The sequence below is a fragment of the Portunus trituberculatus genome, chromosome 50 (assembly GCF_017591435.1).
Source record: "Portunus trituberculatus isolate SZX2019 chromosome 50, ASM1759143v1, whole genome shotgun sequence".
NCBI lineage: Eukaryota > Metazoa > Arthropoda > Malacostraca > Decapoda > Portunidae > Portunus > Portunus trituberculatus.
In genome coordinates this window covers 24169595-24185912 of record NC_059304.1, presented here as the reverse complement: position 1 = coordinate 24185912, position 16318 = coordinate 24169595, and the positions used below count along the sequence as shown (strand labels likewise).

The window sequence follows — 16318 nt, the reverse complement described above, 5'->3', positions numbered from 1 at the left end:
ATTGATAAAGCCTATGAAGCACGACTGCAAAATAAAATAAATATAAACTGCAGCACTGACATGTTCGGTTTCGGCGATCGGACAAGTGATTCCGTATTGTAAACAACAGGTCCAAAACATGCCGTCGCCCGCCACTAAAACAAGAAGAGATGGACTGTTTCACTGTGTATATGTATTTACCTATGGTGTTTTTATTTACATAGTTTTGAATTTGTGGTGAGTGCTCCAGCAAATTTGTAATGAGTGGTGAAACAATAGTGTCTTGCCGACTCCTTGCTTCTGATGTTTTTGTGTTCAGTGGTCGGGTATATGGTGAATGCGTTCTTGTATGAGAATGACTTTTTTTTTTCTTAAGAAATTTCTTTCAAATATTAGGGTGCATCTTCCAAGATGCAGCGTCTTGCAAGCCGTGAAATACGGTACTAATTACATTTAGAAATTCAATAAACGAGTGAGTACAAATGGTGTTCTGCCCACAAGAACTCTTCCTCTTTGCAATGCCATAAAACCAGAAGTCTCTAGATGTCATGGTTACCAAAATATTACAGATTGAAGGAGGTAGCATCATTGGTGTACGTGGCCTTCCATTCGATCAGGTTCAGCGGCCTTGGCTAGAGCGAGAGAAAACAGGCCCCTTGTATCCTCTCTCTCTCTCTCTCTCTCTCTCTCTCTCTCTCTCTCTCTCTCTCTCTCTCTCTCTCTCTCAAAAGTTGTCTCCCCGTAACATGGTGAGAGACCCGAGGTATAGAAGTAAGGCACGCGGCAGAGGTGGTGGAATCAGGCAGCGAAATCACTGTCGCTCCCACCATCCATCGTTGGTGACACAGTGACGTAGAGCATATGTTTACTCCTAATGAGTGTTGCCAACTCACAAGCAAAGAAAATGGGAAGAAAATAGCCAAAATATAGCCGTAAAAAGCCTAAACATCTATCAACGTGCCCCGAGTCTTGCGTGATGAACGTCTATCGACGTGTCCCGAGTTTTGTGGGTTAAGTTGTTATTTTGGGCAATATAGTACATTTATATCATGCATACAGTAAACATTGTATTTATCTTATATTAAATCTGTATTTGGTTGGTTTTTTTTTTTTTTTTTTTTTTTTTTGTGGGGGTGGTAAATTCATATCACAAGAATGAATTAATTCTATTTCCATTCATTTCTATGGGAGAAATTTATTTGATCTATGATTTTTTTTATATACAACGATCGTCATGGAACAAATTAAAATCGTATGTCGAGGTACCACTGTATATGAAGTTGTTTATTTGGAATGTGATGTGCTTATCTATTATTTGGCATACTACAAGGATTTCCTTGCTTACAATGTTGTAGCATCTGCATTTATTCAAGTCTTGCCTAAGGCATTCCTTGACACAATATTGATGGAAGGTGTCTGGTTTAGCATTGCACATGTGGTGCAGAGCTCAGGCCAGCAAGTGCCTCAGTGGATGTTGGACCTTAAAAAGCCCACCAAGAATGAGAAGCGACGGATGACAATGCAGCAGCCGGAGCGTGGCCACGTGTCTCGCGCAGTGCAACACGAGAAGGTGGCAAAACGCAGAAAAAAGTAAGTTTTCAAACATTTCATATTACAGGATCCGATGAAATTTTCAAGAGCATTGAATTACTCTGCCCATTAATGACTTGCAGGAAAAAAAGCACATGTAGCACTGACATACATTTTGCATATTTACTTAATCACTGTTTATGAATTATATATCTATATTAACCCCTTCGCTACCAATGACATACCATAGTACGTCATAGTTTTGAAGGACATTGGGTAAGTTGGCCTGAGGGTGGGGGGATCGTGAGGCCTGAGGGGAGGGGTGGTGGTCGGCGGGCAGTGTCACGTAATGTCGTCGTCATTGTCATCCTTGAGTGATTCTGAGGGTGACCTGGATTTATTAGATGAATTACAGGATTCTGAGGACAATGAAACTCAATCAGAAGGTCTCATTAATGAGTCAGATGAGGGATATTTGCCAGAAAATGAGAGTGAGGCCTGTAGCTTCGAGGAAGAAAGTGATGGAAGTGGCGAGGGTGACGAGCACCCCTGCACTGCATGCTTCCCTTCACACTTTCTCTCATCTGATCCCTTTGCTGACCAGCATCTTGGTACTGTTCTGGTCCTGACTGAGAATTTTTCTGGCGTTCATCCTGATGTACCAAAGAATGACATAAGTGCTTTGAACTGCTTCCAGCTATTCATGTCTGACGAGGTTAAAGAGTCACTATGTTTGTGGACGAATGTCCGTGCAGCCAAGTTTTTCATGGACAACCCAACAATAAATCTCAAAATGTTAATGGAAAAAAGTGGTTTGACGTCACAAGGGATGAAATGAATGTATTCCTATGTCTGGACTCCCAACAAAACATGGTGGGGGGGGTGGGGGTTGCGCAGCGCAGGAGTGACATAGTCTGTAGCGAAGGGGTTAAGAATCTCCCAGAGGTAAGTAGGGAGGATCTAAGTTTCGCACACTACAACCATATTCCTTGTACATGCATCACAGAGCACCTACAAGGGATAGAGTTTAGGGACTTGGAACTCTCTCCTGTGTATTTCTGTTCCTATAATGAGACAGGTTATGACTTCTTATTGAAGCTGTTTGTTTTAAATAAATTTCAGCCTAGTATAGAGATTTTTTTTAATGTAGAGAGATATTAAAAAAAAAAAAAAAGGCCCACTTGAATGCTGGTTCTGTAGAAGATAAGTAAAGTGTTAGCTAAAATTAGGGAGCAAATGTCTCTTAAAAGAAGTCAAGTCACAGGAAGATGAAAATACAGAAGCAGACGGATTTCCAGAGTTTACCATAGAAAGGTATGAATGATTGAGAGTACTACTGGTTAACTCTTGCATTAGAGAGTTGGACAGAATAGGGATGAGAGGAAGAAGAAAGCCTTGTGTAGTGAGGCTGCAAGAAAAGAGGAGGCATGGAGTTAGCAAAATGAATAGAACAGTTAGCATGAAAATAGTGATAAAAGATAGAAAGAGATGCAACATTTTGGTTGTGAGAGAGGCTGAAGACAGTCAGTCAGAGGAGGGGAGTTGATGAGATGGAGAACCTTTGGTTCCACTTTATCTAATAAAACTGTGTGAGTGGAATGCCCCCAAAATGCAAAGATTACTCCATACAGGGGCAGATAAGGCCCTTGTACAGAGTTAGGAGTTGGAGGGGCAAGAAAAACTGGCAGACACACCACAGAACGCCTAACTTCATAGAAGCTGTTTTAGCAAGAGATAAAATGTGAAGTTTCCAGTTAAGATTATGACTAAAGGATAGACCGAGGATATTCAATGTGGAAGAGGGAGACAATTGAGTGTCATTGAAGAGGGGATAGTTGTCTGGAAGGTTGTGTCAAATTGATAGATGGAGGAATTGAGTTTTGAGGCATTGAAAACTACTAGATTTTCTGTCCCAATCAAAAATCTTAGAAAGATCAGAAGTCAGTCGTTCTGTGGTGTCCCTGCATGATCTGTTGACTTCCTGAAGGGTTAGTTGTCTCTGAAAGGATGTGGAAAGATGTAGGATTGTATCATCAGCATAGGAGTGGATAGGACAAGAAGTTTGGTTAAGAATTTCGTTAATGAATAATAGAAAGAGAGTGGGTGACAGGACAGAACCCTGAGGAACACCACTATTAATAGATGTAGGAGAACAGTAGCTGTGTACCACATCAGCTATAGAACGGTCAGAAAGGAAACTTTAAAGTTGCAGAGAGAAGAATAAAAACCGTAGGAGGGCAGTTTGGAAATCAAAGCTTTATGCCACTCTATCAAAAGTTTTTGATACGGCTAATGCAATAGCAAAAGTTTCACTGAAATCTCTAAAAGAGGATGACCAAGATTCAGTAAGAAAAGCCAGAATATCACCAGTACAGTGGCCTTGATGAAAGCCATACTGGCGATCAGATAAAGATTGTGAAGTGACAGATGTTAAAGAATCTTCTTATTGAGGATAGATTCAAAAACTTTGTCTAGATGTTAAAGAATCATCTTATTGAGGATAGATTCAAAAACTTTAGACAAGCAAGAAATTAAAGCTATAGGACGGTAGTTTGAAGGATCAGAACAGTCACCCTTTTTAGGAGCAGGCTGAATGTAGGCAAACTTCCAGCAAGAAGGAAAGGTAGAAGTGAATAGACATAGTTGAAAGAGTTTGGTCAGGCAAGGTGCAAGCACGGAAGCACAGTTTTTGAGAACAGTAGGAGGGACCCTATCAGGTTCATAAGCCTTCTGAGGGTTTAGGCCAGCGAGGGCATGGAAAACATCATTACGAAGAATTTTAATTGAAGACATGAAATAAGCAGAGGAAGTGAAGTAGAAGAGGGAGGGACTTCAAGGTGGAGTTGTTAGCAAAGGTTTGAGAGAAGAGTTTAGCCCTAGAGACAGAAGAGATAGATGGCAGTGGTGCCATCAGGATGAAATAAAGGAGAGAAAGATGAGGAAGTGAAGTTATTGGATATGTTTTTGGCTAGATTTTGACATTTTCTATTTATGAAGGAGTGTTGGGAAATTGAAGAACAGACTTGGCATGATTCTGGGCAGAAATATAAAGTGCATGAGATTCAGGAGATGGAAGGATCAAGTATCTTTTGTGGGTAATCTATCATGTATAGGACAAGAACAGGCTGTGTTAAAGCAAGGTTTAGGTTGAGAGAAAGAATGAGGAATGTATGCCTCCATGCCAGACACTATCATCTCTGTTATGCGTTCACCACAAAGAGATGGGTCTGACATGGAAGCAGTAATCATTCCAGGCAAAATCAGCATAATACCTTCTAAGGTCCACCAATTGGCAGAGGCAAAATGCCAGAGGCACCTTCACTTTGGAAGATCCTGAGGAGGGATTGGAGAAATAGGACAAGATACAGAAATGAGATTGTGATCTTAGGAGTCCAGTGGAGAAGATAGGGTAACAGCATAAGCAGAAGGATTAGAGGTAAGAAAGAGATCAAGAATGTTGGGCGTGTCTCCAAAACAGTCAGGAATACGAGTAGGGTGTTGCACCAGTTGCTTTAGGTCATAGAGGATAGCAGAGTTGAAGGCTAGTTCACCAGGATGGTCAGTGAAAGGAGAGAAAAGCCAAAGCTGGTGGTGAACATTGAAAATCTCCAAGAATGGAGATCTCCACAAAAGGGTAGAGGGACAGAATGTGCTCCACTTTAAATAGTCAAAGAATTTACTATAGTCAAAGGAGGTAGGGGAGAGATAAACAGCACAAATTAATTTAGTTAGAGAGTTACTATTGAGTCAAAACCAGATGGTGGAAAGCTCGGAAAATTCAAGAGCGTGGGCATGAGAGAAAGTTGTCTTTTTGCACATAGACGCAACATCTAGCTTTGGAACGAAAATGAGAATAGAGAGAGTAGGATAGAACAGAGAAGGAGCTACAGTCAGTAGCCTCAGGTAGCTGTTTCAGTGAGGAAAAGATGAGGTTTAGTAGAGGAGAGGTGGTGCTCCACAGATTGGAAATTAGATCCAAGACTGCTAATGCTGCAGAAGTTAATGTAGAAAAAGTTGAGGGAGGAGTCAAGATATTTGTGATTTGTGGTTGTCATCTAGAGAGGAGTCCGACCTGGGGACATTTCTGGTTCCCTCCCCAGAACGGGACTCCAAGGCTCGGTTTGGAGTTGCCATTTTTTTTTTTTTTTTTTTTTTATTTAGAATTTTAAGTGAAGGGTTAAGTGTGGTAAGTGCATGTAGTTTTCAGTGAAGAAGGAGAGTTGTCTTTAGAGGGCAGGCTGTGACTGCCCCCTTGAGTTGTGAGACACGAAAGGAAACATTCAGTGAGATCACAACTAGTGGAGTCACAGCATCCCCTGAACTAGTGCTATTAGACCTTGCTGGGAGTAAATTATCGTTTTGGGAGGTGTCTACTACCTCTGCCTGGAATGCAGCACTAGTGGCTGTCAGTGTTTATGGTATCTCGCATTCTGTGTCATTTTTTCACGATTCCACACCTTAAAAGTTTCAATGGGTGTTCTTGATTATCATTGATATTGTATCTTATAATTTCTGAGTTTTTAGTGTTGTCATTACATCCTAGTGATGTTCTATTATGAAAGTATGCATAAGGTGCTGCAATCTAAAGGTGTATTAATTTTTTTCAGGCAGATGTTGGAGAAACACAAGAAGATGAAGATTGAGAGCAGCGAAGCAGCGTAGATTTTTCTCTCACAATTGATAACATGACATAATACAAAATGAAATATATATTTCAAAATTGGGATAAGTGTTTTTTTAATTGTCAATACAACTTCAAAAGAATTATCATAGTTGAATATTTTTATTTTGTGCTGCAAAATGTGATACAATATAAGAATACAAAATATTTAAAGAAATGAACTTCACATTTTTTCTAACCCTTGGATTTCATTTAACATTACATTACCATTTTCTAAGCCTTGAATTTCACATGAAAATCTGATTCACAATATCAACTTCTGATGAAATGATAATAAGAAAAGTAGTAAAATTACATTTAATTTTTTTTTACTAATACTAAATTCCTTAACTTTTTTAGTAATATATCCTTTCAATTGAGATGACCAATGGGTGGTTATACATCACTTTTATAATCCTAAGCAAGGCACACCATGTAGACTAGCATTATCCTACAAAGCCCAGCTCTCGTCTCACACCAAATCAACGCAAGGTAAGGGACACGTGAGACTGTTTTGAGCAAGCTACTTTGACTTTAATACTCTGGAAACCAGAAAAGTAAAGTTCAAAGTAAGAAACAAGTAAAACTATTTGGAGCCCATAAAACACAATTCCTAACAAAAGGCAAAGCAGGAAATTTGTATTAAGTACTTCTTATGTGACTAAATGTTGTGGATTATTACTAAATCTATATGTTGTGTAAGTTACTTAGTTTTTTAAGTAAAGTGATTGAACACATATGTAGTACAAGAACCCAGCACTGAGACTGGAAACTGGACGGTTCCTAAAAGCTAACCGAAACAAATTTTCTTTGCATCACAACACATGGAGCTATATCAGAGAATCACGAATGTGCAGTGCTGCTCACACCACACACTGCAAATATCTATGATAGATTATTCATATTATTCTGCAGTATGTCTTGAAGCAGGTTTTAGGTATAGTAAAGTTGTACTATACTACAGCAGCTTTAGAAAAAATATTCCTAACTTTTAGTTAACTTTAAACTCTCACAGCACAACCCAACTTGTTTGCAGTACACGTATGAGAGGAGTGCACTTTGTCAGGTTTATAAAGGGAACGTATTATGTAGATCAAGTATACATATTTCAAGTTCTTGCTTCAGTAAAACTTTTGTACCATTCAATTCTAATAATGTTCCCTAATCAATTTTTTTTTTTATTTAATTTGATTGATTATAAACAAAATGACCACTGCTTCCTTCATATATTCTTACTAGGGCTAGTAATTCACTTATAATTAGTCATCCTCCTATGCTTAGCTAAATGGTTAATCATTACATTTTGGTAAACACTAGTAGTTGATTATAAATCTTAAAGAGCAATTGAATGTTAGAGAGAGAGGAACAAAAAAACATCTATGGTGACTGTAGGAGGGTGGCTACAGATGGGAGTGGCCATCCTATACCAGTTCATTTAGGTGGTGTAGCCACAGTTGGTGCACTTGGGATGGCGGCAGCAGCAGCAAAAGGCAATGATACCCGGGATGATGCCAAAGGGAAGCAACAGCAGACAGGTAATCCATGTGCAGCATGAGGCACTATCTTTTATTTTGCCTTTCTGAAGGGAGGGGAGTAATAATTGTGCAGTCAGATCATCAGCATAAGAAAGTTAATACATACATAATTTTTTACTTAATGAATTCAAAGGAGCCAAAATCTCCATATTTGGGGATAGAATTCAGATTAGTGGGAGCTTTTAGCCACAAGGGCAACAAGTTAGGCTTCATCCTTAACAGTTCACTCATGGAAAAAAAATATGTGCTTTTCCATTGGTCTTACTAGAGGCTATTCAGTGTTTAACTGCATGACTATTTACAGTATACTGATGCAGCCTGACAGAGCAGCATTGTAGCAGGAAAGAGACTTATCAGGCCATAACTAAGGATTCAAGATTTTTTTTACTTATTGGAGAATTATGTGAGGCTGAATTCTTGCTAAGGCATGCCAAACTACCTCTACTAAAAATAATAAATAGATACATAAATAAATAAATAAATAAATAATAATAATAATAATAATAACAATAATAAGTAACCTTACTATAACCCTACATTTCTCACTTACCCTGCAGACAGTACATGTTCCAGGAGGAAGGGTTTCTGATGTTACAAGCACTGCTGGGCTAGACATGGTGGTGCTCTGAGGACCAGACAATTATAATGATAAAATGTTGTAAAACAGCAACTCAAGAAAGAAAAGTAAGTTTGGTAGAAAGTTCTAAGTAATCAGGTAAAAAGAATGTAAAATATATAACAGAACTTGTGTCAGGAAGAACTGCGTACTGGTGCTTGCATGTCAATGGAGAGTTTCAGAGTAATCTTTTTTTATTGGAAATGTAGCAAATGACTATAGGACATTGAAATAGGTACAGTATTAGCATTCTACACCAAGACAAACCAGAATAATTTGAGTAATCACTAGCTGCAATGTTGAAATGATACAATATCTAATTAACCACACCAATATATCACCGTTTATACAAGCTTCACCAATGGTTTCTGCAGTCCCTTCATTTGCCATCCAGGAATGCACACAGATGGACCATGTCTTGAGGAGCCATCTGTCACTACTCACTAGCTGTAACGTCAGTCAACGTGTAGCTAATTTATACTCCAAAAAACTACATTTGGAGTAACTATGTTTTGTGTATATGTTATGTTTGCCTCAGTTCAGGGGTGGGCAAATTTTTCAGTGCTACAGCCACATTAAAAAGTCACAATCTTATAAGGTCACATACTATATTAACCCCAAATCATTATCATTTAACATATAAAATTAAAGGCTTCTAAAGAAAAAGCCATTCTCACATGCATGTGCACACTTGCGGGAAGAAAATGAAATGCTCACAATACTATTTGGCGGTTTATTAACTTGCTCTTTCAAATTTACTAATATTTGTTGGGCCGCATGAATTCCTTTGGCAGCCCACGGACCTTAGTTTGCCCACACCTGCCTTGGTTGCTATACTGATAAAATAACACCATCAATTTTAATCAAGAGGTAAGTGTAATGATAAAGGTACTGGTTGTACTGGATGGTGATTTGTATTGTGAGAGCTGGCAACGGCAAACTGCCTCAAGGCACACTGTACACAAGCACATCAAAACTCTGTCCAGCCACACTATTTGTTCCATCTAACATGGCACCCCACTTACTCACTGCATACAAGCACATTAAAACTCAGTCCAGCCAAGCTTTTTTTTTTTTTTTCCCATTCTATCTAACAGGTATATGAATTCTTGAAGTGAAATCAATCACACTGTACTACATAAATGAGTTGCAACTACTTTCCTTTGGTATAAAAGATGTCATTACATTGTGAGGAGTTATCAGTCAAATAAAACATGAGATATGCTGAATCTTGCTATATTATTATTATTTATTATGCTCTCTTGTTAATCTCTTCCAACCAAGACTAACAATTATAAGTCAATCAATCCATTCACATATATGCCACTTAAGTCTCTTACACTTGTAGAATCTAGTCATGAGAGTTCGTTAAATAAAAGTTTGAGTGGACTTCAAGTAAGGGAATCTGAAAAAAAGAGCAAGTCGTGATTATAGATTTGTTCCCCACGTCAGAGTAGTTCTTACAAACAAAATACAGTGTACATGTGTAATGTTGTTAATTCTTTAGTTGTGCAAGGACACCCACCCACCCACCCTTCTCTCGACCCCTTTCCACACACACAGAGAGAGAGAGAGAGAGAGAGAGATGCGTTCCACATCTGCATTCGAGTGAGGTAGTGTTAGGACAGTCAAAGCCAATTCTGCAAGATCACTGAAGGGGTTTTCTCCAGTTGCATCTGTGTGCGAAGATATTTCAGCCCAGAGTTCTGATGTGTCAGTATTTTTCTTCCACAGTATTTTATGTAGATTTCTCCACTGGAAGTCAATTCGTGTCAAAATTTCATCACTCTCAGTGAACATCTTTGCTAGATCTATTATTCCAGGCTTTATGGGGTTGCAAGCATTCACCTGCACTCAGTAAGGACATTGACTGCAAGACTTGAACATTGTCAGGCAGACGTTGCTCAAGCTGTTTGATTAGCTCCACAACAAAACTTACACATCTTTGTCTTATTTGTTTTTCATGAGGAAATTTGCATTCTGACATCTCCTTTTCAAACTCATATCCCAAGTAAGGACGTGGGTCCAAGTAGCTTTCAATCAACTTCCCTGCCTTTAATGTTTTACCTGGGATGAGGACCTTTGACTTCATAGAATCAATAAGATGAAGAAGGTCACTCAGTAGTTTCGTTGGATCTTGTACCTCTGCTTCAAATTTCTTATTAACTCGCTGAACTTCTCCCAGAATATGTTTCAGAAATACAAGGAATGCATAGTTTTCCTTGTCACAAAACATTCCATACAGGATCTCAGCTGTGTAACACTTTTCACCATGTCTTGCCATGCCAAAGTGAGTCTTAAGTTCAAGCCATTGTTGCAAAATTCTGACTATTGCCGATTCAACTGAAAGCCATCGAGTCTGGCTCAGGTGAATTAATTTAAGTGGAGCTTGACCATCATTTATCAGAGAAAATATTTCCTTGTATCTAGCTTGGCGGATAGCAGAGTGGGAAAACCAATTATAAGTCTCTTTAATCAAAAAGTCTAGGTTTCTAGGGAGGCACTGAGCTGTTGCATGAGACACAGCTAATTGCAAAGAATGGCAGACACACTTAATAAGGATGAGATGAGGAACTTCTGTTTTGAGTTTTGCATACACTCCACTGTTAACTCCCGTCATAACAGAAGCATTATCAGTCCCTATAGCAGTGAGCTTTTGTAACTCCAGTCCACTATTTTTCAAGGATCTTTTCAAGGCATCACATATTCCAGTAGAATCACAGTCTGGGAGTTCAACAAGGTCCAAAAATGTCACTACAATTTTTTTCTTACTTCTTGAGTAAAATCTAATAGCAATTCCTAGTAGCTTGGTTACTGTAATGTCATTACTCTCATCAATTAAGAGACTGAACTTTTGATCACCAATGTCATCTTTCAAATCACTGCTGAAGTGTGGAGCAAGCACGTTGCACACAATAGCACTGCACTTTGTCCTCTTTAGCTTGAAATCCTTGCATCCCTTACTATCTGCAAATCTTACTTTGCACAGCTCACTGAGGTGATCAACAACACGTAATGAACAGTGTTCTGCAATGAATAGGATACATTTCCTTCAGTCACATGTGTGTCACTACTCACTTTTTCAAATGGTATTGTGCCTTGTCTTTCGGTACTGAAAGGTTTCTCTGCTTTCTTATGTTTTAATGTCTGTCTGTGTCTATCAATGTCACTACGTTTTGCAGACAGTGTGCAATGACAGTACTTACAAACACATTTCGTATCATCACCTTCTACTCTCCGCAACCATTTCTCATAATTTGGGTCTTTTAACCACTCTGCTCTAAAATGTTGTGCGTACTTTTTGCTCATTGTTGCTTGTAGAAAGCTAGGCAACCATCGAATTGCGACATGTACGTGAAGTAAGCGTAGCTACGAGCAAAATTATCGACGTACCGAGGCGGGTTTACACTTGAGAAGCTGAGGCAGGCGACTGAGTCACTGAGGTAGTGAGGCGACTGCGAGGACTTGATCGTGGTTATGCCTTGTCCGCTACTGGTATGAGACACGTATTCGCGTGACGCGTATCTCTCTACCCATGCTCGGTCCATCCATATTCCACTGTCAGTCATTCACAGCGGTAAGCATGTCATGAAAATGTGTGCCATTATTTCAAGCATATTACAAAATGTCCAGAAACGTACGTCGCGTCTGTGAAATTACTAATGATAACAGTATCCAATGAAAAAGGTAGTACAATATTGTTTAACTTAACTACCTAGCATTTCAGACTGGAATGGCAGCAACACACGCAACTGTGCAACTTGGACAGGACTCTGACGAGTGGCCGACAGGTTCGGTTCTCCCGCACCAGCCATGATTTTATTTTATTGACAAAACAAAGCATTACACACCTATAGAGGTATTTATTTTACGTATGTTTGTCACAAAATGCGTACATCAAGCGTCTGGGGTACTGACATTACGTGGTAGCTAAAACTAACTAAATAAATAAACAAATGAATTAATAAAAAAATGAAAATATAAAAAGTACATGATAAAGAGCAACTGTAATGAGCCATAAGGCGCTAAATTTGGAGCTAAGTATTTAAAAAAAGCGCTAAAAAAGGCGCTAAGGCGCTAAATGATAAATTTAAGCGCTAAATAACTTGAAAAAGAGCTAGATTTAGCGCCAAAAGCGCTAAGTTGGCAACTTTGGGTGTGATGATCCTGTCCCAGACACGACGCACTGCCCCTGTGCCACACCCCAGAACAGGAAAATATTGCTCCCTCAAAAGCAACTTACACGCAGGGTAGTAACAGAACGTTAACATTCAGCACCACACCAAGATGTCCAAACACAATTCTCTTTCTACCAAGGTCAAACTTTTTCTCCTGTGTGAAGGTCGCCCGTCTATCCACACCCACATGTAAATTGCAACATTTCAGTCACATCTGCTTCACTTGCGAGTGTGTCATTAGCACTCTACCGATAATTCTGAATAGAACATTTGTACATTACTAAAAAGAAATGGACAAATGGTTGCCTCTAGTTAGAGATAATGGCATCTGCTTCGTGTAGCAGCGATGAGGATTATCATAATTATGAGACAGATAGTGAGGATATACTGGAAGACTCTCCAGATGAATATGATTCAGACTATGATCCTGAAAAAGAAATAGAAGAGAGTGATAGTGACAGCAGTGTTGAAACCCTCTCGGCAAGTGAGGGGGAGCAGCCTAGTTATGACTGCCTCAGGGCCACCCTCACAAGGTGCAGAGTGTGTGGTGCTGAATTTATGATTAGTGTACAATTTATGATTATGTTTACGTTTCTTTTAGGAGGGGAACGCTTTGTTTATATCGGGGAGTGGCTGCGGTAAGGAAGGGGTAATTAACAATAAAACAGGTAAAATTGATTATCTACGTAGCTATGGTTGTCATGTGGACGAAACTTGGTATGAATGATTTTTTGTCACCTTGCTCGTGTAGAGTTATATATATCATAAAAGTTTGACACTCACGGGAGAAACAGATATGTTCGGGATACGATCGGGGCGTGGATCCTCTCACATTGGCTGCTGTGGCTGGACTGGCTTCCCCGCCCTCACTCCCTCAGCCCCTCAGTCCTCACAGTGTGTGAAACGCCGAGTGAGACGAGTAAGGTAGGAGAGGGAGGGGGCGCCTTTGGGAGGAGTATTGGCGAGGGAGGTGTCTAGGGGGAAGGATATGGGGCAACAGTGAGCTGGGGGAGGAATTGATCCTCCATGGGTGGAGGGATCTACGCGTGTAGGCAGGGGGAGACTATAGTGTTGTCTTACATTTTTTGCTTGATAACCAAGCAGTAATAATAATATACACAGATTTTTAACTCGGTGAACATCTCACGTGTTTCATGGACGTAATAAATTACCTAAGATTTCTCATTATGAATGATGTTTTTAGCGGTGACATCACCACAAGACATTCTGTGTGTGGGGAACACTGGCCAGGTAGGGAGGGGAGGCAGATCTCTCGCGTTGCCTTTCCACGATAATTTATCTTTCACTATAACGTAACAACTGAAGGTTCACCGGGTCTCTGCCCTGCGACTAAAGCATTGTGTATAGAACAAAATAACAGTTATTTGACGACGAGACGTGCCGCAACCATGAGAGTAAACCTCCTTTGCCACAAGTCACAACTCTTGTTTACAGTCAGCAAATGCTGCGAGGATAGCAACATAAGCCTCTTCCTTATAAAAAAAAAAAAAAAAAGAAAAGAAAAGAAAGAAAAAAACAGGGTCACTGACCAAGAAATAGTACCACTTCACATTAATCAAGTGTATAAAGATAGTGACTTGAGAGTGAAGATGTCCTTATAGTGTACGTACAGGGAGGGAGACACGACGACGTTCTCAAGAACATGTGACGCTGACGCATCACTCACCAATCACCAGTCACCACCCGGTGAGGCCGCGGGTGGGCGATCAACATCTGTATCAGCAATTTACCCAGTGTGGTACTTGTACTTGTTGCTGATCCTCTAAATTTACCCTTCAGATTACTTGGTATTGTTCAGATAAATGCAAGTCCGCGATAAGATAAGCCAAATTTATCGTATTTGCATCTCTCTCTCTCTCTCTCTCTCTCTCTCTCTCTCTAACAATGCGCGCGGCTATATAATAGACACATATTACATCTCACTCTTCATGCCTCTTAACACGAAATTAGTGTCAATATTACCTAGGATCAAGTGTAACCTGTACGTAGGGCTGTTCATGACAAAGAAATAAACTTCTGTTGAAAACAGGTAACTTTTTTTTCCTTTTTCTTCTTTCTCCAGTATAATGTAATGTAGTGTCTAATATGATTTCCTTCTGTTTCGTTCTTCATCAAATTAGGGTTAATATACTGCTCGCAAGTAAGCTACATGGTTCTTCATACCCCTGCAGCTGTCGCTTGTCACGTTGTAGCCCTGAATCGAGCCACCAACCGCTTTCCCTTTCACCGCGACCCTCATCTCACCCCCACTGCGCTCTCTCTCTCTCTCTCTCTCTCTCTCTTTCCAGCTTTTGTAATGCATGGCATAGGTCCACTGCTTTCCGTCCTTCTCCTCAGCCTGTAGGAGAGTTAAAGCAGAACAGAGAAGCAATATACAGTATTATATTATGCTTCCTAACATTTAACCTGACATTTCTTAGCCTACACAAGAACCTTTTTAGTTTCTTTGGTGCTGTTTTGGTATGTTATCTACATCAGTATTTTTTCCTACATGGTAATCATCTGTTTTGGTATGTTATCTACCTTGCTAAATTAACACAATCACTTGTTTGACAGTTCCAGTCCCCCAATTCTCCTTTCACCACCTCGCCTTTTTTTTTTTTTTATAGTTACCCAGTAGAGATGTAGCGTTCTTTTCAGGTCCCTTGTAGTCACTGTGGTGCCGATATGAAAGAAGTTAACAAGAGGGGAAAAAAAATGGAGAGGTGGCTGTAATGTACTAATGTTGCGGTACCGTAAGAGAGATTGCCAGAAGTACCGTTCCGTTCTTATTAGGTAGTTGTTTGTTTACACTCACTTCCTGCCAACCAGCTGATACTTCCCAGTAGCTGTGTGAACGTTTTCCGACTAGAAGGGCTTAGTCGATACTTTTAGCGACTTGCAATTTCAGTCGCATATTGACACTTGTGAACCCGCCTTAAATCACCTATGATGCCCATAAATGCCTTCATAAGTCTATTTCTTTGTCGCTTTCTCATATATCTACAACACTATACAAGTGTTTTATCGTATATCTCCCCTCTATAGAAGATATATAGTCCTGCTCGTCCCTATTCCTACTTCTAGTGTTCTTCTCCTACTTCAAGGAATAAATATCTACTCTCCCCCAGTCTCTTACATGCCAGTGAAGTGCCGAGCCCGTCGATCTCTTTCCTTCTGGCTTCATTACTATGCGTGGACTTGCTCTCCACTCTTGACTACCATCCATCCATGTTCTCTCTCTCTCTCTCTCTCTCTCTCTCAAAGGAACCTCACTTGAGTTTTATCAAGTCTTTCAAAAGGAACTTTTTGCTCATAGCATCCAGCAGATCTACTCAGTATACCCACGTGTGTGTGTGTTTACAAGTTGAAGTAATAATGGTGCTATCTTTTTAATGTTCGAAAGAAAGCTGTACGTGGAAGCGGGTTTTTTTTTTTCTTTTCGAATAAAAATAACGTCGATTAATCGTTGCATCCTTAGTAACACCGTTACCACCAATTTGTGTTTACACCATTTCATGAGAGAGAGAGAGAGAGAGAGAGAGAGAGAGCTCGATCCCTTCCCAGACATTAATTAATCATAGATTATCATTGTAGGTTATATTGTACCTGCGCTCTATATTGATAATTTTGGTATATGTGTGCAACATACGCGCGCGCGCGTGTATGTGTATGTGTGTGTGTGTGTGTGTCACGATATATATATATATATATATATATATATATATATATATATATATATATATATATATATATATATATATATATATATATATCATGTTGCGGTGCAGTATCGGTGCACTCTCTACTTTTCTTATCA

General features: G+C 39.6%; 2 protein-coding genes across 2 annotated transcripts in view; one reads left to right on the top strand and one right to left on the bottom strand.

Annotated features, from left to right (window-relative positions):
• Positions 1 to 6351, top strand: part of LOC123500072 (probable ATP-dependent RNA helicase DDX52) — a 30655-nt gene extending 24304 nt beyond the window's left edge. Inside the window, exons 13-14 of the mRNA XM_045248713.1 lie at positions 1405 to 1569; positions 6117 to 6351. Of these exons, the coding sequence (XP_045104648.1) occupies positions 1405 to 1569; positions 6117 to 6171 (220 nt within the window). The 3' untranslated portion in view covers positions 6172 to 6351. The remainder of the gene's footprint in view (positions 1 to 1404; positions 1570 to 6116) is intronic.
• LOC123499914 lies at positions 6277 to 15727 on the bottom strand. Its single transcript, XM_045248446.1, has 6 exons — positions 15638 to 15727; positions 14835 to 14857; positions 12564 to 12671; positions 10388 to 11370; positions 8255 to 8329; positions 6277 to 7748 (listed from the first exon to the last, which is right to left on the bottom strand). Exons 1-5 carry the CDS (start codon positions 15725 to 15727, stop codon positions 8313 to 8315), a joined length of 1221 nt encoding a protein of 406 aa, XP_045104381.1. The 3' UTR covers positions 6277 to 7748; positions 8255 to 8312.
• Between the last annotated feature and the right edge of the window lie 591 nt (positions 15728 to 16318).

Coding starts and splice junctions, on each gene's coding strand:
- LOC123499914 (XM_045248446.1), bottom strand. CDS start 15,727: ATGGATGGTAGTCAAGAGTGGAGAGCAAGTCCACGCATAGTAATGAAG. Junction 12,672..14,834: donor GAGGAGAAGGACGGAAAGCA/GTGGACCTATGC, acceptor GGGTGTGGATAG/ACGGGCGACCTTCACACAGG. Junction 11,371..12,563: donor GTTCTGTTACTACCCTGCGT/GTAAGTTGCTTT, acceptor ATGTGACTGAAG/GAAATGTATCCTATTCATTG.